Consider the following 25339-nt stretch of genomic DNA (forward strand, 5'->3'; position numbering starts at 1 on the left):
ATTTAAGGTTTTTTAAATAAAGTTTTCCAAATGCAAGCGGAAGTGACGCCGTCAGAAAAGCGGTGGTTAGAATCAAAACAATGGCCGACCGGGAGGCTAGTTCTTCCCTCTTACGGTTTTTCTAAATGTTTAACAGGAAACATTTGCTGTGTGAGTGTAAGAAGCGGTCGCTGGGATGGACAGAGGATAGGTGAGATAACGTCAGGTGTGTTTTGAAAGAAAGAAGAGTGTCGCTGCCAAAATGAGCGATGTTGTGGAGAAGACCCTGACAGCTCTGCCGAGCCTCCTGTCTTTAGACTCTCAGCCTGGATCTGCTAAACTGTCCTCCACGTCCAAACTAGGAAACCTCATCAGAGGAATCACCGAGCTGACGTCCAAACATGTGAGTGTGTCCTTTAAAACCGGGTCTGAGGCGAAATGACGCCAGTCAATCAAGTTGTTGATGCTAGCTCGCTAATCAGACTATGCTAATTTAAGAAAAGGCGTCTTTTAACGCACTGACATGCCAAGTGCTGTCAACTTGTCCTTGTTGGTGCGTTTATGGTCTTATAATAAGCTCAGACTTTCCAGGTGTTAGTTAAGTGCAAATTAAACCCCGAAGGCAAATCTGTTTCTTCTCCTCATCAGCCAATTCTCAAGTTTTTGGTGTCACGATATTTTTCAAAAACACCTGAATGTAAATAAGAAATGGATTTAAACACCACCAAGTCACAGTTTCATCATGTTCTTCTTTCCAGGAAGAAGAGAAACTTATTCAGCGTGAACTAGTGTCTATCAAGGAACAGTTGTCCTCCCCCAGCACCTCCATGGTACTGTGTTCTCTCACGAGAAACCAGATAGTTCCAATAGTTTCAGTAATAATTCTGTGAGTCCAGTTACTGATGTGTTTAGTTCTTGTTTGTGTCATAATGTGATTCAGAGGCAGATGAAGGAGCTCATGGTGAGAGCGATCTACTGTGAAATGTTGGGTTATGAGGCTTCTTTCAGCTATATTCATGCTATCAAACTGGCCCAACAAGGCTCTGTTCTGGAGAAAAGAGTCGGTATGTTCTTTTGCATTTATCTAAAACACTGAATCAACAAACTGACCTCACTTTGAAGCAGCGCCATTGCTTCCACACTTATATTTAGACAAAAAAAAAAAAAAAGGTTTCTGTGTGATTTTCAGGTTACCTCGCTGTGTCCTTGTTTCTGAATGAAAGTCATGAGCTGCTGCTTCTTCTTGTGAATACTGTATTGAAGGTGGGTGCCATTTTTGTTAGATTTTTAATCTCAACTCTGAAGGAGATTAGGACACTTCATTGTGTTTTGTGTTTTCAGGATCTTCAGAGCACAAACCTTATTGAAGTGTGCATGGCTCTAACTGTTGTCAGTCAGATTTTTCCCAGAGATATGATCCCTGCAATCCTCCCTCTGGTGGAGGAGAAACTTAATCACCCAAAGTAAGTAATGCTGTTCACCTTTCCAGTTTCATTAGTCCCCAAATGAATTCACACATATTTAATCATGTGGTAACTATATTGTGAAAAATCTCTATATAACAAAAATTTCATATATATTTGTAGAGAAATCATTCGACGAAAAGCAGTCCTAGCACTGTACAAATTTTATATAATAGCACCGAATCAAGTTCAACACATCCACAACAAGTTTCGCAAAGCTCTGTGTGACAAGGATCCTGGTGTGATGACAGCCTCACTGCACATCTACTTACAGATGATCCAGGTTTTTTTTTTTTTTTTTTTGTATTTTTCTCTGTAATTATTTATTAGCTCATGGCTTTATCACCACGTATGATAATAATTATACTAATTAATTCAGACATCTTAGTTTGATGTAATGTGATGTAATCTTAAGTGCTGGGACATATTTTTCTTTTGTTACAGGAGAATCCAGAAGGTTATAAGGACCTGACTACAAGTTTTGTCACCATATTGAAGCAGGTAGTGGGAGGAAAGCTGCCCATGGATTTTAATTATCACAGTGTTCCTGCTCCATGGCTTCAAATCCAGCTTCTAAGAATACTGTCCTTACTTGGGAAAAATGACCAGAGGTAATTGTTTACTAGTCTGTCTTTGGAAGATCTGGGTGGATGTAGTTGTGCTCTGGTTACAAAATCCTGCGAATAGAGTTTATGACTGTTCTGTTTTCACAGCACAAGTGAGATCATGTATGAAGTCCTCGACGAGTCTTTACGAAGAGCTGAGATGAACCATAATATTACCTATGGTATGTCAAATTGTGTATCGTAATTAAATTCCTTTGTTTGAAATAATTCAAATAAGCCCTACTGACATTTATATGAATCTTTTTATTTCCAGCAATATTATATGAGTGTGTAAAATGCATTTACACAATTTATCCTAAGTCTGACCTTTTGGAAAAAGCTGCAAAATGCATTGGGAATTTTGTTCTGTCACCGAAGATAAATCTGAAGTATCTAGGTAAGAATCAACGAAAATATGATCTAACATAAGACATTTTTCTCCCGTGACATTTAAGATTTTAACACATTTAAACTTGAATATGGTTTGTTGTTATTTAAGGTTTGAAGGCTCTCACCTATGTGGTACAGCAGGATCCTAAACTGGCCCTGCAGCATCAGATGACCATCATAGAGTGTCTCGATCACTCCGACCTCATCATCAAACGTGAGGTGAGACAGACACTGGTATAGTCTGGAGGTTGGTGCCATAGACCTGTGTACGGCATTTGTTGCATGCATTATTCTCTTGTAGACACTGGAGTTGCTCTTTCGGATCACCAATGCCCAGAATGTCACAGTCATTGTCGAGAAGATGCTGGAATTTCTTCGCATGAGTAGAGATGACTACACTACCACTGACCTGGTGGGGAAAGTGGCAGAACTGGCAGAAAAATATCCTTTCAAGTGTGATAGTGCTTATTGTTAAATATACATTCATGTGCCTATAGTGGTCTACTGTAGCTGAAGAGCTGAAAATCAGTCTGAAATTAAGCACAGTCATATAATAAATCAGAAAATAACTTGATGATGCCTTCACTGATCTAAGAAGCAGCCTATACTTAAAACTTCTTCCGCTGCATATTATGTTTCATTCTCAATGTTTTCTAACTCAGTGTGTGTTACAGTGTTTTTGATAATTGTTATAGTGCATAGTATGAGTTTATCATGATAGTCATGTCTTGAAACCTACTCTACCTTTTGGTTGCTACTTTTTACTGAACTTAAATGTTGTCCTGTTCAGAAAGCAAAACAAATTTTGATTTCAGAATTGGATGTATGACTTACATTATTATTTTTGTCAATGGAATATGAATCCATTTAAGACTCTTCTGTAGTATGATACTGTTCCAGTGCTGAAATGACAAGAAGTGAACTGTGAAACCTGCCGAGCTGCAGATGAAATTCTCAGTTTTGGAATACTCAAGCTCTTGGTAATGTGTAAAATGCAACCTATAGGGGCCAAAAGCAATCATCTAGTTCTTCAAGAAAACATGCTCTGTATGTTCATACCAAGCTCCTTTCTATTTGTTGTTGCTTTTTCCTATAAACATCATACATATGCACCAGATAACGAATGGTTCATTGAGACCATGAACACAGTGTTTTCACTGGGGGGAGACATGATGCAGCCTGACATCCCCAACAGTTTCCTTAAACTGCTCTCTGAGGGTAATATTGATATTTCTGTTTAGTAATCATCATGATCCTAATATTGATCAGTATGGTATAAAGTTGAATTTCTCTTTAAATGACCCAGGATTTGACAGTGTGGAGGAAGACAGAAAGCTGAGGCTATTTGCTGTGGATTCATATGTTTCTCTGCTGCAAGGAGAGCTGGGCAAACTGCCACAGCGCTTCCTCCAAGTCATGAGCTGGGTGAGTGCTGTTTACACAACAGTCAGTGGTGGAGGTTGCAGTTTATTATGGATGAGACACATAGTCATAACATTAAAGAAACAAATGGAGTAAGAAAGAATGTTATATACACTTTGTGCCCTCAGGTACTTGGTGAATTCTCCCATTTGAAAAAGGAACTGGAGCCTGACACAGTCCTGAGGCTCCTGGCCAAACTGTTGGACATGAAACAAACTAGCAGCGAAACCAAAAGTTGGGTTTTCATGGCAATGACCAAGCTCTGTGAGGGTGGGGCAGCTGTTTCTGTGGCTCAGGAGGTTTGTGAGACATACAGCAGCTCAATGGACACAGTGCTGAGACAGAGAGCACAGGAGCTGCAGCACCTCAGCCAAGACTCTGAACTACGTGCCAGGCTGCTTCCTGGAGATGGTGTTCTGGACGCCCTGGAGGTAACACACACACGCGCAATAATGATGAGCAGTACATTTTGATTTTATATTGTTAACATGTAAACATTTGCCTAAATTTGTTCACTGGAAATTGTCATATTTTGCTGCAGATGCCCAAAACAAAGTAAATGATTTAGCTCTTTGAAAACAATACATAATGTCACATGGTTTCACCTCTAGCAGTGTAAGTGCTTATTTTCTGATGGTTGGAAAAATCCTGCATGCACTTTCCCTCTGTGACACACAGTCAATTAGATGAATGAGAGTCTTTAATATAATGGGGATTTCAGCTGTAATCAGCGGCTGTTTTAGCATGTCTGGAGAAGAGTGGGGTTTACCACAGAACTCCGATCAGTATCAAATGCACCGTCTGCTCAATTAGATTATAAGAATAATATTCTACAAATACAAATGTTTCTTCAGGTTGTTTAAAATTTCATGTAAGATAACCCAAGTAAATACGAAATGCAGGTTTTAAATGATGATTTCGGGAAAGGTTGTCCAAACCTGCCTCGCCCTATGTGGAAAAAGTAATTGCTCCCTAAACCTAATACATGGTTGTGCCACCCTTGGCAGCAACAACTGCAATCAAGTGTTAGTGATAACTGGCAAAGAGTCTTTCACATCCCTGTGGAGGAATTTTGGCCCACTCTTCTTTGCAGAATTGTTTTAATTCAGCCACATTGCAGGGTTTTCGAGCATGAACCGCCTGTTTAAGGTCATGCCACAGCATCTCAATTGGATTTAAGTCCAGACTTTGACTACGCCACTCTAAAAGCTGAATTGTGTTTTTTTTTTTTTTAAAGCCCTACAAAAGTGGACTTGCTGGTGTTTTTCAGATCATTGTCCTGCTGCATAACCGAAGTGTGTTTAAGCTTGAGATCAGGAACTGATGGCCAGACATTCTCCTTCAGTATTTCCTAGTAGAGTGCAGAATTGGTTCCACCAGTTATGGCAAGTTGTTCAGACCACATGTTCGTTTTTCACCCTAGATATAACAAGATGCACATCTTCCAAAAAGTTATTTGCCCCAAAACCTGAATCAAGATGTTTTGGTTTTTTTTGGCAAATGTGAGATGAGCCTTTGTGTTCTTTTTTGGTCAGCACTGGCTTTAGCCCTGGAACTCTCCTATGGATGCCATGTTTGCCCATTCTCTGCTTCTCATCTGTTCTTGAATTTCTTTAGATCGTGGCATGATGTGTTGCTTTTTGAGATGTTGTAGGGTGCTTCACTTTTTATCAGACAGGTTCTATTTAAGTGATTTCTTAATTCAACAGGTCTGGCAGTAGTCAGGCCTGGGTGTGGCAAGTGAAATTTAACTCAGCTTTCCCCCAAATGTGGTTATTCACAGTTCATTGATGGTTTAGCAAGGGTGGAACAATTACTTTTCCACACAGCTTTTTTCTGCACAGCTTTTTTTCCCTTAATAAACGAACTCATCATTTAAAAACTGCATTTTGTATTAACTCGGGTTATCGTTGTGTAATATTAAAATTAGTTTGATGACCTGAATCATTTGTGACAAATTTGCAAAATAATAAAAAAATCAGAAAGGGGGCAAGTACTTTTTCACAGCACTGTATGTGGCAAAACATAGTGTCAAATGATAAAGATATGAACATATGCAGTACTTATCATATCCTTAGTTTGCAAATCCTGTTTTTCCCAAACTGTCTTCTAATTCCAATGAAAGGAGAAGTTGAAACTTGCTGTTGGAATGATGCCTGTTTTCAGGTGGATTCCTCTCTTTCATTTCTGGATGGATTTGTATCAGAGGCGTTGGCTGCTGGCGCTGCTCCATATAAGCCTCCTCACCAACGGCAGGAGGAATTAGCTCAGGCAAAAGGTAAAAGTGAATACATCATTGCGATTGTGGGAGGTTTGGCAGCATTACACGCTGTCATATTTGGATTTGTTGTCTGCTTTAGCATTGAGCCTGGAGCCGTATGGCTTGTCCCTGCCTATCAGCATATCCTCCTGCAGCATTGCTGACAGACAGTCTCCTACACTGTTGTCCATGAGCTCTGGTCTGTCAGGAGATAGCACTGACCTCTCACACAAAGGAGGGTATGTGGACACAACATGCATCTGGCACGAATTGTCCCTTCTAGTGTTTTCACTTCACACTGGTGAGTCACTGTTTTTGCCTCAGCTCTACAACTCTGAAGCTGGATGGAGTGAAGAGGGTGTGGGGGAAGGAGGGATACTTGGTGCAGAGGGAACCTGTGGAGGAGGCTGCCCAGGTTGAAGTTCCGAGTCCCCTCCAGTCATCCGGCCAGCAGGGGGAGGCCAACAGCTCACAAGGCCAGACTCCCCCTGCGACACAGACCCCTGAGACCGAACAAGAGAAACAGCAGCTGGCTTCTTCTCTGTTTGTTGGCATCAGCTCCCAGAGCTCTGTGTGTCTGGTGAGACTACAAAGTCTTCTGTATATGTACTTATCAGTTTGAGGTGTGTTGCACAATAGGAAAAGGCAAGTTGTGATAAGTTTGTCGGCTATTAAAATAGCAAAGTGAGATTAGATAAAAATTCAAATCCATTCTCCTGACAGCCGTACATACTTCATGTGACATACATGAACAGTTGAATTAGTCTGAGGTGTTTTGGTCTTTAAATTAAAATTTGTTTAAATCAAATTTTCCATAGTTTCTCTAAGCCTGAGGTGACCCTCTTAGATAGCTAATAATATTACCTCTACTTAGGATTTACTGGTGCTGCAAATCCAAACTCATTTGATAATATTGCAGCCCTTAATGTGTGTTAATTGTGAGAACCTACTCTGTTATTATAAGGAAAATATTTCTACTGTAAGTGTGTCTGTAACAACCTCGTTTTCCTCCTCACAGATGGGAAAATCTGAGCCCACAGCCCAGCGGTTCAGAAGAAAAACCAAAAGTCAGGGTTTATCATTGGTAGCCAGTGAACAAATATCCAATTCCCCCATGTCTCCTCCCAGTGCTGTGGATAACCTGCTGTGTAACACTCTGCTGGATTCCAACTTCAACTCAGAATTGGCTGTATCCTCTAGCAAACAGACATCTGAACTCTCTCAGGGCCACACTGCTGCGAATGGCACCTGTGATCTAGATGCTGAGTTGATGGACAGTGACATAAAGGAAAGTAACCCCTCTGTCCTTGGGGATAATGGTTTGGCAACTGCTGCTCTTGCTTCACATAAAGACCCAAACAGACCCAAAAACTTTTGTCTCAGTTCTCATATTCCTGCAGAGCTCTCTGGACTGCCCCACTCAGAAATCACTCCTCTGTGCTCCAACCAAAGCCTGGATCTCTCAGCCTGTCATGTGCAGGGAGAGGATTCCTTAGTGCTGATTGTTTTCATTAGCAACTCCTGTGACTCTGACATTCAGCAAATACAATTAGATGTCAACTCAGAACACCTTGAGGTAACGTATTCATCTGAAAATTATTAGTGAAGTTGAACACTGTCCTTTACACGTTTTTTTTTTTTTTTTTGTCTTAATAGCGTTTTCATTTTCAGGTTTCCCGTGTGTCTCATAGTCCATTGGAGGAGGTGAGAAGTCTCAGTATAGCATCATGTCAGTATTCCCTGACTGTGAAGAGGCCTTCAGTTCATGTTGAAGTGGTCGGGATGGTATCCTACCATTTCCCTGTTGGAACACCTCAGGCAGTGCAGTTCTTATACAAACTCCCTCTAACCAGCTTCATCAGGTGACACACTATTCTGCTTTTGTTCAAAGTGTGGCCATGCAGAGACCAGTAGTTACTTTAACTATATGTTTCCCACAGACCTTTGACAGTGTCCACAGAGGAGTATGGGACGATGTGGCTGGCCTTCTCTCACGATACAAAACAGAATCTGACGCTGATCAATGATGAACAAGAACCTCTCACAGCCACTCTGAATGTACTGAAGAAGAAACTTCAGGTTCATGTTGTGGAAATCATAGGTGAATAGACTTTGATTTTCTGATCACACTGTCTCATTGACTTTAACCCTATTATCTGGCGATTTCAGCAGTGTCTCATAAAAATGACATAAGTATGTGAAAGGTGCAGTAGTGCAGTGTTTGGCCAACAGGTGGATATGTGTTACACGCATAAACCTTTATCACTTTCTGCACAGGGATGGAGGGTATTGTAGCTTGCCAGCTCCTCCAGGATCAGCCATGTCTGATGCACTGCCGTTTACACGCGGGCGCACTGGCTGTGTGGCTGCGCTCTCCAGTCCCCGACCTGCCTGACTGCCTGATCTACCACTGTCAGCGAGCTTTACAGGAACAATGAGCCCCAGCTGCAAACCACCCCCCTCGCCCCCAAAGCTGACACTACTGACGACCAGACCACTGGGCTTTCAACCACTGAAATGGAGGGTAAACAGAACTGCAGTACAGAACAGAAAGCGAGACATCTGATGTACATTCAACACTCTATAGTCCTCAGTTTACTATTTATTTCTTCTCTGCTATATGTTAGTTTGTAGGTTTTGTTGTCATGGAAGATTTGAATTGGTAGGACATTTCACAAGATTTGATGAAGGGTTATGGAGCATAATAACCTCAGGGCCAAAAGAGAGTTAGTTTTACCCTATCTGTGTGTGTGGCATTTCAAAATAACACTAATGTATAAAATAAATAATGTCAGAGCTCCATGACTGATATTCTTGGTGTAATGGATAATTCATGATGGTAAAGCCCATTTGGATTTAAATAAGAAAAAGTGCAAAGGTTGGGTTAAATTTTTTTATTTAGCATATTAAAGCTTTTTTTTTTTTGTGGTTATTATTAAGTTTACCAATGCTGATTGAAAATGAATGTGATTTGGCAGAAGCAGAGGGAGGATATTTAAGTACCAAATTAAATTTTAATTTTGTGTATGGACTCTTCCTGCTGCTGAAGGAAACTAATATTTGTGTAATATTATCTTTTCAATAAAAACCTGTTCATCTTCTAACTTTCCACACAGGAAAACAAAACCACCACCTGCAGCAGTTTTTACATCTCAGATGAATATTTTGTCTTCAACATAGCAATGAGGAGCTCACTGCAATGCCCTTATAGTCCCTTATCATTATGATGATGTTTTACAAATCCTGCTTTCTGCCTGATTATCTATGCACTCATGTTTCTGGCTTGTCAGTTTGGGTGAGAGGTGGATTTTAGTGGTCTTTATTCTATTTTTGTATCTATGCAGTATTAAAACCATATTTATTGTGTTTTTATTATTACAGAAAATATTTTTATTAATTTCATTGGAAGAAAAATGTCATTGAGCTTCATGTGGTGTTTTAGTTGTGCCGTGCCATGTTTGAATTTCAGTTTTTTGTTTTTTAAAGTCAACCTGAAGAGAACGTTTACCCTGGTTCTTAAATGCCTGTCCCCTGATATGAAAGAGCATCTAAAACCCAACTTTAACCCAACGCCTTATATTGTAATGCCAAGGAGGCGTGTTTGATTTGTGCCTGTGGTACAGAGAAAAATCACTGTCTCCAAAGAGTGCCTGCAACTGCATTCTGCTCATCAATACAATCTACACATGTAAATGAATTTCCCTTTGACTCAATGATTGTTTATTAAATTGAGGCAATAATGTGCTGGACTTCTTTTCTGGTATTCTTCCCTCTCATGTATGTCAATTTACAGTATTTGTTACATAGTACGCACCCTTCAGACAGCTTCCTGTCTTACTCTTATGATTATATTAATGTGCATGCAACTTATCGATTTGCTGAAGTTACAACATGTACCGGTGCCACTCACGATACAACATTGTTACATTGAATATGTTTAATACAAATGCACAGGTAACACATATACTGTTTGTTAATTATGTACCAGCATCTACATCAACAGGGCTAGACATTTAAACTGCGACTGCTTGTCTCAGTCCAGTCTTCTGAACGATGAAATGTGATAAAAACATTTACAAAAATATTATTTTACTTAAGTCTTCTTTTGCTTTCTATGTGATGTCACATGGGCCAGAAAATCATTTAGCAACATTAAAGCTCAGTTATGACGAAGTAGGTGACTTGACAAAAATACTGTTTTTCTGTGCTAAGAAAATATAGAAAAATAGAGTAGTGTAAGCTTGAGATTTTTTTTTTTTTTTTGTACTTGACTGCAATCTTGACAATGTTGTGTTAACAGCTCAGCAGGAATAACTTGTCCATTTTAGCAGTTTTACACTTTGACAGTTCTATGGTTTTGTAACAGTGTCACTATGTTTCAGAGTTGAGAGGGTTGAGGTTGTTAGTTTCTCGGCATGAAGCGCATGGCCAGGCTGTGCTCATCCTCCACAGGGTGCTGCGACAGGTTGTTGGTCGTTCTGATGCTCTCAAGCGAGCAGCCTTGATAAGGGCACACGGTGTAACGGGACAACAGAGTGACCAAGATGGCCTTCATCATCACCATAGAGATGTACTTTCCCACGCAGGAACGAGGCCCACAGCTGAAGGGCTGGAAGAAACGACTGGGCACCTATCAAACACAGTAAAGATTAAACTATTTTGTTTTTTTTGAAAGGCACAAGTTATTGCATGATATACTGCTGACTTACAGTTTGGTCAAAGTTCATCAGGCTGAACTCTTTTGGTTTTGAGAAGAATTCAGTCTTATGCATAAAGCCAATGTTGAGAATAATGTTGGTTCCTTTTCTAATTTTGGTGCCATCGATGGTGTCGTCTTCCAGAGCTTTTCGCATTGTGAAATCAACCACAGGCTGAAACCTTAAAGACTCATTGATGAAACTCTCCAGCACTTTCAAGTCTTGATAATAATCAATGTTTTCAGCTGTTTTTTCACCTGGAAATGAAAATACAGCTTTCACTGACTGTTAATTTATTTTTTACTTATTGCCGTCACAGAGAGCACATATGCACTCACTCAGGACCCTGTTCATCTCCTCCATTATCTTCAGTTCTACGTCAGGGTTTTGTTTCAGCAGCATCAGCATGAAGAAGAGGCTGATGGAAAGTGTGTCAGGTCCCGCAATCACCATCTCCAGCACACACTGCCTGACGTTATCTGGTGAAATCTCCCCGTGGTTCTGTTGAACAGAAAAATGAAGGTCAGAGCTTGGTGAACACACAGTATTATCAGGACAGCAACTCAGTAAGTATAGATTGATCAAAAGAGACTGACCTGGGCAAATATGAGCTCTGTTGCAAAGTCGTGATCATCATCATCCAACTTATCGGTTTCATTAATCATTTGTCTTTTAATTTCAAGAAGGCTCTCCATCACATCTTGCATCTCTTGACTGTTGGCACAAAAGATTAGCTTAAAGAAATTAGAAGAGTTACCTGCTGAGTAATTACTAATTTAGTTACTTACGCTGCTCTCTTATGTTTGTTATACAGCCATCCGATCTTGAAGAATATATCAGGTTTTATGAGAACTGTTTGCCAGGTCTCAAAGTAGTTTTGGATTTTCATCAGCAAGTGTTTCTCTGAGTTATTATGAGCAAAGAACAGTTAGGCTTCAGTTCAGGAATTGGAAATATTATTTACTGGCAGCAAATACACCGTGTAGAATGTACAGGCGGTAAACATGCAGCTGACCGTTTAATGGCACCCTGAGGAAGAGCCTGTTGGAGATGTCCACCACTATGACTCTCAGCAGATTGAGGGCGTCCACATGTCCAGAGGGAGTGGTCATCTCCTGCAGGTTGTCCAGGTGCTTGGCTGTGGAGCTCACACAGATCGTCACTGTCCTATGGAGGCTGGGGCCTGACAGAGCTGTAAAACAACCGTATCATACCACAGTCTGTTAATACAAAACACCAGGAAGCAGAGTTTTAGTCATCATCAGTCAGCAGGGCTTTGATTTACATTTGTTCAGAATAGAAAATATGTTGAAATGCTACACTACACTGACACTATATTCTCTGTTTAAGGTAATTGCACACCTTTAGAGAAATATGTCCTCAGTTTTTTCCATAGCGGGATATCACTGTTGAATATGATACCCCTCCCTTCCATACCAATACACTCCAGTCCTTTTCGGCTCCCGAATCTGGCTATGTAGTGAGCACTCTTCAGAACGTGGTACACTGCAGAGGACCTAGAAGTGTATCCAGGGTTTGAATTCATGTCATTATAGATTAAAATGTGTGTACAAAGAGTTTTGTCTTAAAAGACTTGCCTGCTCAAAATGAGGGTCTCCTCGCCATTAATCCAGACCCTGACAATGTCACCATATTTGTTGTTGTAGTAGTTGCACGCTGTTCCGATCCCAGTCCAGATGAATCGGGCATAGGAGAGAAAAGGCCCGAGTCCTGCCAAAAAAGGAGGACCTGGCAGAAAGAATAAGGGGTTTATTTGAGACATAATAGGTCTTTCTTCCGACTCCTGTTCTTGGCAAGCATCCAGTCTGCTGAAGTCACAACGCATAGACAACAGACTCAATTCCTCATGGGATTATAAAGCACCTTTACCGGATATCGGTATTTAAAATGCAAAACTCTAGAAAGAACCAGTTTAAAATAGATAATTCTCATATTTAAAATGATGCCTCAGTCTGCTTACACCCACAGTGACTTGTACATGGGGGCACATCTATACAAGTTACAAGAAGAGCAGAAGATGTTTTCTCCTACCTGGAATGTCTGACTGGTTTCTTCGGCTCCAGGACGTGAGGATCAGCAGCAGCAGCATCAAAAGAAGCAGAAGCGACACTGTATCTACCACCATGGGGCCGATGGTGAGTGTCTCCAGTGAGCAGCCTCCCTGTCTCTTACGTCTGCCTGCAGAGAGAGTGTGACCTGTGCTTATAAAGCCTGTGTCTCCTTATACCAGCAGACAAATTTTTTCCTATCACTCCTAATACTGTTATCCTTCAGGGCTGGGACGTTTACACAGCACTGGCACAAATCCACCCACACAAAGCTTTATGGTGAACCATTTGTTTTTGAATGAGGCAGCTGATGGAGTGGTTATAAGATTATACACAAAAGGCCAGTAAGGTCTCTGCTTTCTATTGTTAGTACAACTTCACAACGTTATACTCGGACCATTACTCTATTCTGCTGATATATTATGTTAATTCTTCATAAATTGTCAAAAAAAAAAAATATACACACATATATATATATATATATATATATATATACTTACTACTTTTTCTTGTTGCTGCTCCTGACAAGATAAGGTGCAGGAGATACCAGCGCTTCCTCCTCTGGCTTTAAAGATGATCAACCTTCAACTACCGAATAAATCAGAGCGATTCAAGTATTTATAAGACCCCGGGTAAGACCCCTTCACTTTGCTGGTTGCTTAGGAACACTGCCACTTCGGGGTGACAAGTACCATTATATGGCACAACCCTGGCTAGGCCAGAAAACCATGCTGCTTCATAAAGAACAAAAAAGGTGGGTGTCTTTTATTCATACTAATGCAAAAAAACTGCACGTCTTTTATTGGTTGTACTTTGTACTTGCATTATTTTATATATATATATATATATATATATATATATTTTTTAGATGGGCTTAGCTCACATCAGGCTTTGTTCAAAAGAAAGAAACCCCACTGTCCAATTCATCAACAGAGGAGGCTTTTCAAAGGGAAATTAATTAGCTGGGTCAGGCTGACCTGTGACAAAGGGAGCAGGGATTTACCCAGCAGTTCAAAGAGAGAAACAGGGGAATGAAAACAATGTCTTATTTATTATGTGGAAAACTTCGTGTAGTCATATGTAAATGCTGTGCTCGTCCTTGCCAGTATGTTTCACTTCAACATTGGAAATAATTGCAGCAAACGTGAAATGGAAAAGGGTTTATGCAGAAGCGGTGTCTTATAATGAAGCTGTCCATCAAACTCAGTACCAATGAATAGCTGCTGATCAAGATACTGGCCTCACATTTAAGGTTTTAGAGGGGAGGCCTTTTATTCCAAATTGGCTATAAAAAAAAAGTAGGAGAAGTAGTTTTGTCATTAAGTTACATACATTTAAACTGCATCATTAATTCTTGTCTTGGGAGTGCACATTGAGATAAAGGCATGAAAACCCCTTTTGTATAGAGGATATTTTGAAACACACATGCACGCATATCCAGACACTCACACACTTGTACCAAAAGTGCTCTGAAAGCTCTTTTGTAAGTCCAGATAATGCTCCCCTTGTTCATGTATTATTTAATCCACTTCCATGTAATTGTGTGTCTGATCTGATGGTGACAATATGAGAGGAAGTAGCAGAATGATGAGAAGAATGATGTCTGCAGAACATATTGTACAGTACCATTTTGGAAATATATCCAATAGCCACTTATAAATCACACAAGCCTACAGATTTTAGTGTAACTGTTTCCCAGATGCTTGCTGTTGCGCAATACACCATGTGGTTCCGCCTGTAGTTACAGACACATTATGACATGTTTATTCCTCTTCAGCAGCTCGAGTGTAGTTTCCCTCTGACGTCTCATCTGTTGGCGTGTTCACATATGTGCTGTATTTGTTTGTGAGTTTCAGAGCCCCGATCACTCTGCAGCTGAGGACCAGAAAACAGGCACAAAGATGAAGGAAAGGAGTGGAGTTTTTCTCAAGTGGAAAGTCCTGCTGGTGGGGATGTGTGTGCTGCTGCTCCTGAGCTCTGCAGGTTTGGTGTTCCTGCTGGTGCACCAGAAAGAGCTGATGGAGGAGCTGGCCAGGTTGGATGACCAGATGCAGGAGCTGTCACGGAGCTGCAGGCTGCAGTCGGAGATCCTGCCTACGGACCCTGCAGTGGTTGGAGGGCTGAAGAAGCTCCACCGCAGCAGAAGGTACCAGGAGGAAGATCCAACACAAAGCCATGACAAGAAGGATATGCTGATGTTAATGACATACTCCATGCTCCCTGTAAGACACCAAAACGCTTATTGCCAGGCTGGGAATATTACCTGTTGTTTATTGCACTGTCAAATACGAGAAAGGAAATTTATGAAGTTTTGATTTCTGATTACTACTATTATGAGATAAAACTGGGGAGGAATCAAGAATTTTTACTTCCATCTTTCATGGAATCATTCCCTCTGTTTTCCCTGTAGGGATCAGAAACATGTTCATGCAATGCAAAGAATCCCGGAGTCTGTTACAGTGATTACAAAGGGTCTGTTTTTCCGTTGAGTGTTTCTTAGATAAATACTTTTTGTAGTAGAGCGTGACTGTACTCATCCTCAGGCAAATGGCATTTCCTGACAGGGTGCTACTGTATATTTTGACAGGGAGGACATTTTAATCACTGTTACAGAGGTATATTATTACCAAAAATATTCTATTGATCAACTAAGGAGTTCAACTCTAATAATAGAAGAAATAGAGGTGAATCTTTTCTCGGTAGCACAAATAAAATATTGTTGATATGTGTTTTGAAGTGACTTGGCTAAACGTGTACCCTTAGAAAATTTCCTCTGATCTTTCCTAAGTTCGTCCATGTGTAGTTCATATTTACTGCTGTGTTTTTTTTTTCTTCCAGGTCAAAGCCTTCATAGATCTGTGTAACAATTCCAGAGGAGTTTGTTTAACAGGTGCGCTTGAATAATTCTTCCACCTGCCCCCCTTTTTTTTTATCATTTCTTGTGTTCCCACTGTATTCACTTTATGTGAAATGTTATATGCTCTTTTTCCAGGTCCACCTGGGCCTCCAGGTAAAAAAAACACACACACACACACACACACACACACATTTTAGTTAACTGCACAAATTAACTCAAATTTACACATTTAGATAACAAGTACATTTGCCCTGTAGGTTTGCCTGGAAAAGCTGGTTCCCCCGGACCACAGGGTTTGCCAGGTCCGGAGGGGAGACGAGGGAGAAAGGGTGAGAGATCAGTCTGATTTAAATCTGATAATCCAGCCGAATAGACAAACCCTGTGTAGAAGGGTGGATCAGGAAGGACACAAATACTCACAAACAGAAGTCAGTCACAGGTTTTGAAAAGGTCCATTGTTTAGCCACAGAGTTACATAAGATGAACATCCCACTCACTGTCTACAAGAAACACACTGTTTATAGGTGCCACAAAACTATTGTTTACTGGACTGATGACACCTTAATTATGTTGCATTTTGTTGTTTTGAAAAAGGACGTCTATGTTTATTTTTCACTCAATTTCAGTTTTCAGTGCATCACAAAGTTGCAATACGAATACGAATACCGTATTTCAAAATCATAGCAGTGTTCGTACGAATACCAGTCGTATTTTTTATTTAGAAAAGGTTGCCTTTATCTTCTGATGGGTTCACAGTGCAATATTTAACACATGATCCTCCTGGGTTTAGTGTTATAACAATTTAAACTCTCCGCTGATTTAAGTCAATGTATGCTGCAGGACCCCCAGGTGAAAAAGGAGACCCAGGACCTCAAGGAGAACCTGGACATCTACGACTGAAAGGTGAAACCTGGAGAAACGTTCTCAATGAGGGTAAGAGATGACTTGAACATACTTGAACCTGATATAAATAATGTGTCAAACAGGGAGGAAGGATCAGGTCTTACTGTCTCATTCAGGCTGCACCCAAAATTCCCCCAAGGCTCAAGCTGAAAAGCTTTTACCAAAGTTTATATGTTTTTGTTTTTCTGAGTTTTTTAGAAAATACTTTCAGGACAAACAGGACTTGTTTAGGCCCACCATAATTATGATTCCAAGAAATGTGCAAAACGTGCAGAATATAATGACCCATATACTTTGTTCAACAGTTTAATGTAATTGCGGAACGTTATACACAAACCGAACCACAACATTTGTGAACTAATCCCCTGTTATTTAGGTAAAATGCTGGTTTCATGTTGATGCATGATACTACAAACTGAAATTAGAAACAATTTCTTTAAAAGTCACAGCCCAGCACTGAACCATGTTATATTAAAAAAACACACACACTAACACACAACAGTGCTTTCCTGTTTTTCTTATTGTTGTTGGTGTAATGAAGTGAATGAAGTATTATTTATAGGTCAGTTGTTCATGTATACATATGAAGGTCCTCCAGGTCCAAGGGGTCCACCTGGTCCACAAGGTCCACCTGGTCCAGCCTGTCCTGCCTGCTATTCTGATAAAGTAAGAAATGAGACCACCAGAGAACACGTTCATCAGACCGACATATTGATGGGTGAGAACATCTCTCTTATTGTCATTATTGTCAGCAGGGTAGCAGCTAGACATTAGCAGCAATATATTTTTGATGGCTGAATAATGAATCATTAATCTTTAATGTTTGGCTATCTATGGCCCTGACTGCATGCACCGGCCATCATAAGGGAGCAAACCACACTGTACTGAGCATATCTGTCACTGTTATTGTCCTCACTGACTTTCCAAATGCATCTTTTTTTTTAGCATCTCTTGTTATTATTTATGATCACTAGCTGCAGATTTTAGACAAAATCCCACATTGGTATCACCATTTGTATTTTTACTCAACCTACAGATTCATCGCCTCCTTTCCAGAGCATAGAGGCTTTCAATGAAACCAGAAACTTTAGCAGCTCCACAAATAATATGACTGGTATGGAATAATTGAGAATTTACAATTATATGAGTTAATGCTAAATTATAGAATTATTCTGACATGATTTTGTTTAACTTTATTGTTATTGAAATTAATGCGATATCTCAACTACTTGCAGTTGAATCATGTCTTTCTTTTTGCAGTATCACCAACACCACATTCAGAGTATATCTTAGAAGGGACTGATTCTTCAAAACTTCTAGACCCAACATTGGAATCTGGTAAACAACTATTTTGAGGAGTGAGGAGACATAAGACAAACAAATGTTTGATTATATATTTATACATATATGTATATAAAAAAATGTTAATCCCAATACTTTTTTTTTTATTTTCTAGAGTCAGTATCATTTTATCCACACTACAGCCATGACGACTTGAATGCAACAGAGACACCAATGAAATTATCAACAGGTGGGAAATATGTGTTTTGAATTGCAGATTAATAAAACCATAATTGTAAACTATAGCATGTAATATACTTTCTCATTTCATTTTCTAGCTATGCCTTTGGAAGACCTGAGTCATGACAGTGATGCCTTCACAGACAGCGACAACATCAGTGATACTACCATGAAAAATGGTAAGAACGAACTGAACAAATTTGAATCTGTCCCAAATGAAGAAAGGTTTTACTGGCGGTTCCACATTTATTTATTTACACTCGTAAAACTCAACCTCAGTATACTTTAGTATCGGCTAGAGACACAGTAATGCATTACCATACAGCTTACTGTCTGATTTAATACACAAAAATTCTGTTTTATTCACCAGAGGTAGTATCGCCTCTTCCAGACTACAGACATAACAACTGGATTGAAACCAACACAGTGAATGTTACAGAGGCACTAGTTAATGTATCAACAGGTAACAGCTACTGACAAATTCATCAAATTATGTAAATATCTGTTGACCATACAATCATCCTGTACTCATTTGCATTTCTTTTCACAGGGTTACCAACATCAAGTTCAGCCCCTAATGTCAGTGATGTACTAAATGTTACTGTCTCTGGGAAACCTGCAGACACATATATGGGCGTTGGTAAGGAACACTTTGAGTGGTAGACCTCTTCTTTGTATTGTCGGTGCCATTTTTCTTTATAATATAAATGACCAATATTTACTCACAATTTGGCTTCATACAAGTGAAAAGTATTATGAGTCATGTTTGCTAAGCATAAGGCTTTGTCGTGATCTTTTTTTTTTTTTTTTTGGTATCAAATCACAAATGACAAATGGTCTCTGGCCACCCACGTGTCATCAAACAGAACAAAAGTTTTAGGCAACATAATACATTTTTAAAAAATGAGTCATTTTTACTTTATTCACGTGTAGGAAGAAAATCCAATTATTTGTCTCACTTCAGTATGTAAAGTAGACTTTCATGTTTAAACTGTAGAACAATAGATACAATAATCCAGATGTCTATACAAAATCTGAAGTTAGAATGTATTAAAAAACATAAAGCAAATATTTTTTATTTTGTAGACTCAGACTTGCTTACTAAAAATCACAGCTACGATGCCTTGAACGACTCCAACACAGACAACATTACAGTGACACCAGCAAAATTATTAACAGGTAAATGGTGTTTTCAGGGCCATGTCTATAGCATCATGTGACTGTAACTTTACAATATAAGAATAACACAATGTTTTCATTTCATACAGTTCCACTCTCCGCAGACCAAAATAGAGATGCCTTCAATGGCAGTGGAATCATTTTTAATCAGTCGATCAGAAATGGTAGGAATGCATCATGTCTGTTGTATTTGCTATTAATATACACTAATTAGCACATTTAGTTTTAGTGAAAACTAAACTGGTATTATACTGGGTTTTATAATAGTTATAGACTACCTACTTACCATATATCTTAAATCTTAAATCTTTCTTTAGCCTCTTCATACTCACCACAGAACCCCATAATGAAGAAATTAAATTTAACTCATCATGGAAGCTGGACAAGAACCGGTGAGTAAAATTTTTTGGCCACCATGAATTACTTGAGTATTACTGGCACCAATATTTAATGTCTGCACCATCTTTTATGGTTGAATTTGACATTTATTTTTGCAGAATCACCAACAGCACATCCAGCTGTCAACAGCAGAGACGCTTTGACTGTTACTGACTCTGAGAAACTTCTAGTCACAAAGACTGAATCTGGTATCCAGCCATTTTGTGTTACAGAGAGACTTTAAAGACAAGAAGTCAGGTGTCATCAGACAGAACAAAAGTTTTAGCCAACATAATCCATTTCACAAAAATGACTCATTTTTACTTTAAACATGTAGGAAGAAAATCAAATTATTTGTCTCACTTCATGTAACGTAGACTTTCATGTTTAAACTGTAGAACGATAGATACAATAATCCAGACTCAACATCTATACAAAATCTGAAGTTAGATTGTTTTAAAAAACATGATAAACCAAATTGTTTTTTGTGGAAAAGACTTTATAAAAACATGTTAAATCTATTATTATTTTGTCTTCTAGACTCAGTATCATTTCACCAAGACGACAGTCACAGCATCTTGACTGACACCAACACAGAGAATGCCACAGAGGCACCAATAAAATTATCAAATTTACCTCATAATGGAAGCTGGACAAAAACCGGTGAGTAAAATTTTTGGGCCACCATGAATTACTTGATCATTATTGGCACCAATATTTAATGTCTGCACCATCTTTTATGGTTGAATTTGACACTTATTTTTGCAGAATCACCAACAGCACATCCAGCTGTCAACAGCAGAGACGCTTTGACTGTTACTGACTCTGAGAAACTTCTGGTCACACAGACTGAATCTGGTATCCAGCCATTTTATGTTACAGTGAGACTCTAAAGAAAAAACGATTTTATAAAAACATGTTAAATCTGTTAATAATTTGTCTTCTAGAGTCAGTGTCACTTCATCAAGACGACAGTCACAGCATCTTGACTGACACCAACACAGAGAATGCCACAGAGGCACCAATAAAATTATCAAATTTACCTCATAATGGAAGCTGGACAAAAATTGGTGAGTAAAATTACAGCTTTGAGCCACCATGAATTATTTAAGTATCACTGGCATCAATATTTAATGTCTGCACCATCTTTTGTGGTTGAATTTGACATTTATTTTTGCAGAATCACCAACAGCACATCCAGCTGTCAACAGCAGAGACGCTTTGACTGTTACTGACTCTGAGAAACTTCTGGTCACACAGACTGAATCTGGTATCCAGCCATTTTATGTTACAGAGAGACTCTAAAGAAAAAACGATTTTATAAAAACATGTTAAATCTGTTAATAATTTGTCTTCTAGAGTCAGTGTCACTTCATCAAGACGACAGTCACAGCATCTTGACTGACACCAACACAGAGAATGCCACAGAGGCACCAATAAAATTATCAAATTTACCTCATAATGGAAGCTGGACAAAAATTGGTGAGTAAAATTACAGCTTTGAGCCACCATGAATTATTTAAGTATCACTGGCATCAATATTTAATGTCTGCACCATCTTTTGTGGTTGAATTTGACATTTATTTTTGCAGAATCACCAACAGCACATCCAGCTGTCAACAGCAGAGATGCTTTGACTGTTACTGACTCTGAGAAACTTCTGGTCACACAGACTGAATCTGGTATCCAGCCATTTTGTGTTACAGAGAGACTTTAAAGACAAGAAGTATTATGAGTATTATTTGCTAAGCATAAGGTTTTGTCGTGGTAATTTTTTTTTTTTTTGGTATCAAATCACAAATGACAAATGGTCTCTGGCCACCCACATGTCAACAAACAGAACAAAAGTTTTAGCCAACATAATCCATTTCACAAAAATGACTCATTTTTACTTTAAACATGTAGGAAGAAAATCAAATTATTTGTCTCACTTCATGTAACGTAGACTTTCATGTTTAAACTCTAGAACGATAGATACAATAATCCAGATTTAACATCTGTAAAAAATCTGAAGTTAGATTGTTTTAAAAAATATGTTAAATCTGTTAGTAATTTGTCTTCTAGAGTCAGTGTCACTTCATCAAGACGACAGCCACAGCATCTTGACTGACACCAACACAGAGAATGCCACAGAGGCACCAATAAAATTATCAAATTTAACTCATGATGGAAGCTGGACAAAAATTGGTGAGTAAAATTACAGCTTTGAGCCACCATGAATTACTTGAGCATGATTGGAACCAATATTTAATGTCTGCACCATCTTTTATGGTTGAATTTGACATTTATTTTTGCAGAATCACCAACAGCACATTCAGCTGTCAACAGCAGAGATGCTTTGACTGTTACTGACTCTGAGAAACTTCTGGTCACACAGACTGAATCTGGTATCCAGCCATTTTGTGTTACAGGGAGACTTTAAAGACAAGAAGTATTATGAGTCATGTTTGCTAAGCATAAGGTTTTGTCGTGGTAATTTTTTTTTTTTTTTTGGTATCAAATCACAAATGACAAATGGTCTCTGGCCACCCACATGTCAACAAACAGAACAAAAGTTTTAGCCAACATAATACATTTCACAAAAACTTCCAGTCACAAAGACTGAATCTGGTATCCAGCCATTTTGTTAAATCTATTAGTAATTTGTCTTCTAGAGTCAGTGTCACTTCATCAAGACGACAGTCACAGCATCATGACTGACACCAACACAGAGAATGCCACAGAGGCACCAATAAAATTAACAAGTAGAAAAACTAAATTTGAAAAAAAAAAAACATTATTTAGTAATTACCTTAATACATTTGCTTTTGTCTTTTGTTTCTGATACCTCTGATAAAATCGACTGAAAGGATTATGTTTGATTAAATTTTTCCATAAACCTGCCTCAAAAGAGGGACACAGTCAATAACAGTGGAAACTTTATTAACACACAAATGAAAAGTGGTAAGACCCTGTCGTGCAGCATGTTTACTTTTCTCTTGGGCAAGACACTAAACCCCAAGTTGCCCTTGGTGGCTGTTCCACTGATGTATGAATGTGTGAGCGAGTGGGCGAAGGGACAATTAGTGTAAAAGCGCTTTGAGTACACTTGAGTGTAGAAAAGTATAAGACCATTTACCATTTCATGGTTCAATAAATATAAAGGCTAAAGGTCCACCTTTTTAAAATGTAAATTATAACAGGATAAACATTTAATGAGATTTACCCTTTTTCATCGGTCATTTTCTTTAGATGAAGACTGGTTAGGACATTTAGTTGAATTACACTTCAAATTATACTGTATATGTTTCTTTCAATTACGTATATCTTTATGCTGTTCATTGTTTTAATCAAATACTGAAATACATATCTCTATTCATTTAGAGTGCGCTATTAAAACTATTGAATGTTTTTCGAAAACCACCAAAATGCAAAGCACTTTTGGAGCCTGGATGTTAGACGTCTCGGGGCCGGGTGGAGGTCCATACTGGCTGGCCGATCATTTTTCAGGTGATTTATACAGCAACCGTAAGTCTGCCATACATCCTAGCGAGTTATCATACTATATAAACATTTCTTCCCCAGGTCGAGTTTTAGTGGAGTACAGGAACATTCCAGCATTTCGGACCAAAAGCAACAAAACTATAGATGTCGGTGGGTTCTACTACGGGTGTGGACATGTTGTTTACAAGAGGTCGCTTTACTTCCACAATGCAGGAACAAACAGGCTTATAAAGTAAGTGTTTGTTTAAAAATATTTAAGAGTTTGTGTTTGCCTTATTAACCCACATTAAATGTTATGTCATTTTTGTATTCAGCTGTTGGCTTACACATGATCAATATTTTGATTTTAACAGATTTGACCTGAACACCAGGAGTACAAACACTCTGATCATGGCAAACAGCAGATATCGCAACCTGAATTATCTTTTCCACAACTCAAAGACGTATTTCAAGTTCGCTGTGGATGAAAATGGGCTGTGGGTCATTTTTGCCTCAGACACAGATGATAGTACGATGGTTGCAAAGCTTAACCCTGACATATTCTCCATAGAGTCCATTATTAACACTGCCTACCCCACAGCTAAAGCAGGAAATGCTTTCATCACATGTGGGGTGCTTTATTTTACAGATGTCAAAGACAAAAGGGTGACATATGCATTTGATTTGAAAAATGAAAGAGCTCTTAATGCAAGTTTTGATTTGAGGCCAGCTAATGGTATCTTGGCTATGCTCTCATACTATCCCAACAAAAAGCTTTTGTATTTGTGGGACAACAGCAGTGTGAAGATCTGCAAAGTTAAATTCAAAGAGATCTAAAAAAAAAATTTAAAAAAACTTGTAAAATAATCAATAAAAAGACTTTTGAAATCTTAGCCAGTTTACATGAATTTCATAAAACTGATTTTGACTCAGCAGAAAGTTGCTGATGTTTGAGTTTGTTGTGCTGATACCAAGAAACCACAATGCTGCCATATTTCTACAGTAGCACAGACTAGACAAACTAAACACTGGCTGCGTACGGTGAATCTTGTTTTGTTTTGAAGATGACAGCCACCGTACCCTCTCTCACACTTGGAAATGTGGCGGGATGAGGTGTCAGGGGTGCTCAGAAGGTTTTTATGGGGTGTGTGTGTGCGTTATTGTTTATATTGCGGAATTATAGAGTGTTATGGCCGTGGACACAAAAGACTTCCTGAATCTCTCAGTCTTGGCTTTAGGAGGAATTAGTCTGTAGCTGAATGAACTTCCCATTCGCCACAGTTCCTCATGAAGTGGGTGGGCAGGATTGTCCAGTATGGAGTTGATTTTGTCCACCATCCTCCTCTCTGCCACAGCCTCCAGACTGTCCAGTTCCAGTCCAACAACAGATTTTGCCTTTTGAATTGAGTTAGTTTATTTGGTTAAATATTGACAAGGTATCACAGAGAAAGAATCACTATAAGTTAGTTCAATATCCAGAGGACAAGGTCTACATCCATAGTCGTACCATTCTGACCACACAGACACATGTTCTCTTTTGCGATCAGATACTGCGGCTTGTCTTGTTTATTGAATGCTGTCTTTGGCTTTTTGTCTTCATTGACTCTTGTTCTACACACAGTGGGTAAGCTGTAGTGAGCAGATGAGGTGCACTGAAATTTAACCAGAGGTTTAAGATATTTGTGATTGAAAAGATAAAGGTGGTTGGTTTAAAGAGAAAACAAACCCAGTTTAGAACTTACATGGGTAACGAATCCTGTGTATTGGGCTTTAAAAAAAATACTCAGCATCTTTCACTTTCTTTAAGTTATTATGCAGTTGTAAGGATAAAAGCCTATTTTGAAGATCCATCCATTATCTATAGCGTCTTATTCCTATTTAGGGTCATGAAGATCTGCTGGAGCCTATCCCAGCTCGCTTTGGGTGAAAGACAGGGGTACACCCTGGACAGGTAAAGAACAACAAGAAACTAGTCTGAGTTTGTTAACAAGGATAACTTTGTGTAGCTTCAAATGATCAAATCATTGATCTAATACTCAAGTAGAATATAGCATTAAAAATATAAATTTATTTTGTGTAGGCTAAATGTGTCTCTATTTAATATATTAATCTAAAAACTGCAAGAGTTAATTTAAACTTTGTGTTCATGAAAAT

The 25339-nt window shown here is 38.9% G+C and overlaps 3 protein-coding genes across 5 annotated transcripts; 2 read left to right on the top strand and 1 right to left on the bottom strand.

Moving 5' to 3' along the window:
• Positions 1–65: 65 nt before the first annotated feature.
• ap4e1 (adaptor related protein complex 4 subunit epsilon 1) lies at positions 66–9868 on the top strand. 2 transcript variants are annotated; one of them, XR_003295934.1, is made up of 22 exons: positions 66–382; positions 738–809; positions 920–1043; positions 1169–1242; positions 1321–1442; positions 1566–1725; positions 1887–2053; positions 2156–2229; positions 2322–2444; positions 2547–2656; positions 2739–2878; positions 3543–3655; positions 3744–3862; positions 3988–4290; positions 6026–6137; positions 6220–6358; positions 6444–6699; positions 7138–7695; positions 7791–7981; positions 8060–8220; positions 8397–8643; positions 9236–9868. XR_003295934.1 is itself a non-coding variant. In XM_026311040.1 (21 exons), the coding sequence occupies exons 1-21, from the start codon at positions 242–244 to the stop codon at positions 8555–8557; spliced, it is 3420 nt and encodes a 1139-aa protein (XP_026166825.1). In that variant the 5' UTR covers positions 66–241; the 3' UTR covers positions 8558–9868. The 2 variants fall into 2 exon arrangements, 1 of the variants encoding a protein (XP_026166825.1); XM_026311040.1 differs by having other exon boundaries at positions 8397–9868.
• Positions 9869–10497: 629 nt separating this feature from the next.
• Positions 10498–12993, bottom strand: LOC113132758 (aromatase-like). Its single transcript, XM_026311090.2, is given in 9 exon segments — positions 10498–10749; positions 10829–11073; positions 11155–11317; positions 11413–11530; positions 11605–11719; positions 11832–12008; positions 12179–12333; positions 12415–12565; positions 12869–12993. Coding segments are annotated over 9 exon segments (1470 nt in total). The 5' UTR covers positions 12963–12993.
• Positions 12994–14642: 1649 nt separating this feature from the next.
• Positions 14643–24078, top strand: LOC113132724 (uncharacterized). 2 transcript variants are annotated; one of them, XM_026311041.1, is made up of 27 exons: positions 14643–15107; positions 15724–15775; positions 15878–15895; positions 16000–16071; positions 16583–16675; positions 17235–17363; positions 17682–17759; positions 17906–17983; positions 18102–18176; positions 18265–18345; positions 18537–18629; positions 18717–18806; positions 19253–19345; positions 19435–19509; positions 19663–19737; positions 19843–19932; positions 20264–20386; positions 20492–20581; positions 20671–20793; positions 20904–20993; positions 21083–21205; positions 21316–21405; positions 21788–21910; positions 22021–22110; positions 23087–23212; positions 23288–23438; positions 23560–24078. In XM_026311041.1, the coding sequence occupies exons 1-27, from the start codon at positions 14787–14789 to the stop codon at positions 24020–24022; spliced, it is 3105 nt and encodes a 1034-aa protein (XP_026166826.1). In that variant the 5' UTR covers positions 14643–14786; the 3' UTR covers positions 24023–24078. The 2 variants fall into 2 exon arrangements, with proteins under 2 accessions (XP_026166826.1, XP_026166827.1); XM_026311042.1 differs by lacking the exons at positions 20264–20386; positions 20492–20581.
• Positions 24079–25339: the final 1261 nt, after the last annotated feature.

This window comes from Mastacembelus armatus, chromosome 6, assembly GCF_900324485.2.
Source record: "Mastacembelus armatus chromosome 6, fMasArm1.2, whole genome shotgun sequence".
Classification (NCBI taxonomy): Eukaryota; Metazoa; Chordata; class Actinopteri; order Synbranchiformes; family Mastacembelidae; genus Mastacembelus; species Mastacembelus armatus.

What these genes read in the sequence shown, in the direction of transcription:
- ap4e1 (XM_026311040.1), top strand. Translation starts at nt 242, where the DNA reads ATGAGCGATGTTGTGGAGAAGACCCTGACAGCTCTGCCGAGCCTCCTG. An exon ending in GGAATTAGCTCAGGCAAAAG is followed by an intron (nt 6,138 to 6,219) that starts GTAAAAGTGAAT and finishes TGTCTGCTTTAG; the next exon opens with CATTGAGCCTGGAGCCGTAT. An exon ending in CCTCTAACCAGCTTCATCAG is followed by an intron (nt 7,982 to 8,059) that starts GTGACACACTAT and finishes TGTTTCCCACAG; the next exon opens with ACCTTTGACAGTGTCCACAG.
- LOC113132724 (XM_026311041.1), top strand. Translation starts at nt 14,787, where the DNA reads ATGAAGGAAAGGAGTGGAGTTTTTCTCAAGTGGAAAGTCCTGCTGGTG. An exon ending in TGATACTACCATGAAAAATG is followed by an intron (nt 18,346 to 18,536) that starts GTAAGAACGAAC and finishes TTTATTCACCAG; the next exon opens with AGGTAGTATCGCCTCTTCCA. An exon ending in ACTAGTTAATGTATCAACAG is followed by an intron (nt 18,630 to 18,716) that starts GTAACAGCTACT and finishes TTCTTTTCACAG; the next exon opens with GGTTACCAACATCAAGTTCA.